Source organism: Aptenodytes forsteri, unplaced genomic scaffold (genome assembly GCF_000699145.1).
Source record: "Aptenodytes forsteri isolate BGI_AS27 unplaced genomic scaffold, ASM69914v1 Scaffold276, whole genome shotgun sequence".
Classification (NCBI taxonomy): Eukaryota; Metazoa; Chordata; class Aves; order Sphenisciformes; family Spheniscidae; genus Aptenodytes; species Aptenodytes forsteri.
Window position 1 is genome coordinate 733,841 of NW_008795479.1, and position 1,268 is coordinate 735,108.

Below are 1,268 nucleotides of genomic sequence, written 5' to 3' on the forward strand. Positions count from 1 at the left end.
TCTCCCCCTCACCCCTCCCTCCAGCAGGTCCCCCCACCCCCGGGGCTCTCCCTGTCCCGGCCCTGCTGGCTCCCCCCAGGCTGGGGGTGCTGGGCTCCGGCTGTGTCTCAGGAAAGGTGCCGAGACCCCCGAGGGTGCTGGGAGCTCCCCCCGCCAGGGCTCTGCAGGGCCAGGGGAGGCACAGGAGCCATTTCCATGGTATTGGTCCCAAAAATGCAGCTTTTTGATTAAACAGGGGGAAATGGTGTTTTTCTCTTCCGAGAGCATCTCCCATCCAGAAACATGCGGCAGCTGCCACCGGGAGCCAGCGCCACCCTCCCCATCACCACGGTGTCCCTGTCCCCACGGGCTCCGTCCCCACCAGATGGTGCCACCGTCCCCAGGGGTTCCCTGGCCCCAGCAGGAGACGGTGCCACCGTCCCTGCTCCTGGCGGGTGCCGGTCCCTGTTGGCAGCCCACGCCGTCGTCCCCATCCCCACGCCGTGTCCAGCCCCACCAGGAGCTGGTGCCATTGTCACCGTCCCCAGCTCTCACCCCGCCGTTACAGAAACCCTCCTGCCCCATTTGTGCATGGTGCCGCTTTACTGGGAGGGGGGGGGGCAGCAGAAGTGGGGGGCAGCACCACACACCCCGGGCAGCTTCAGCCCCCCCAAGCTCAGGGTGTCCCAGCCCCACGGCAGCACTCAGGCTGCGCTCGTGCCCGGCTGGAGGCGGTTTGGGGCCAAAACCAGCTATTTTCAGGGGGAAAAAGCTCCAGTTCTCCATCACAGTCCCAGGAGGGGGGCACCGGGGGGGCCAGGAGGGGTCCCCGGCTGCAGGGGACAGACGGGGGATGAGGGGCAGCTGCAGCACGGTGGCAGGACGGGGTCAGGAGCGTTTGATCTGGAGGGTTTCGTACATCTCCTGGCCCTCACCGCTGAGCCCCTGCATGGGAGAGGGGGTTACGGGGTGCCTGTCCCCCCCAGCTGCCACCCCCACTCCAGACTGTCATCCCACCGTGGGGGCTTCCCACCCAACATGTGCCCCAGGGAGGGGCCCGGGGGTCTGCGGGCTGTTGCGGTGGGGATGCATCCAGGGTGGGTGCTCCCAAGGCGGGGCATGGGGCATGGGGAGACAGGGCACCCCCCAAGTTATAGCACCCATGGGATATAGCACCCATGGGATACAGCACCCGCAGGGTGGGGCATCCCCGTGGGGTAGGGCATCCCCGTGGGGTGGGTACAGGCACCCCAGGGGACACGGTACCCCACCAGGGACAGCAGCCGTGG

The 1,268-nt window shown here is 67.9% G+C and overlaps 1 protein-coding gene across 1 annotated transcript in view; it reads right to left on the reverse strand.

Annotated features, from left to right (window-relative positions):
* Positions 1-867: 867 nt before the first annotated feature.
* The window catches only part of NDUFS2 (NADH:ubiquinone oxidoreductase core subunit S2), an 8,417-nt gene continuing 8,016 nt past the window's right edge, over positions 868-1,268 (reverse strand). Inside the window, exon 11 of the mRNA XM_019472577.1 lies at positions 868-924. Coding sequence (XP_019328122.1) covers positions 868-924 — 57 coding nt within the window. The remainder of the gene's footprint in view (positions 925-1,268) is intronic.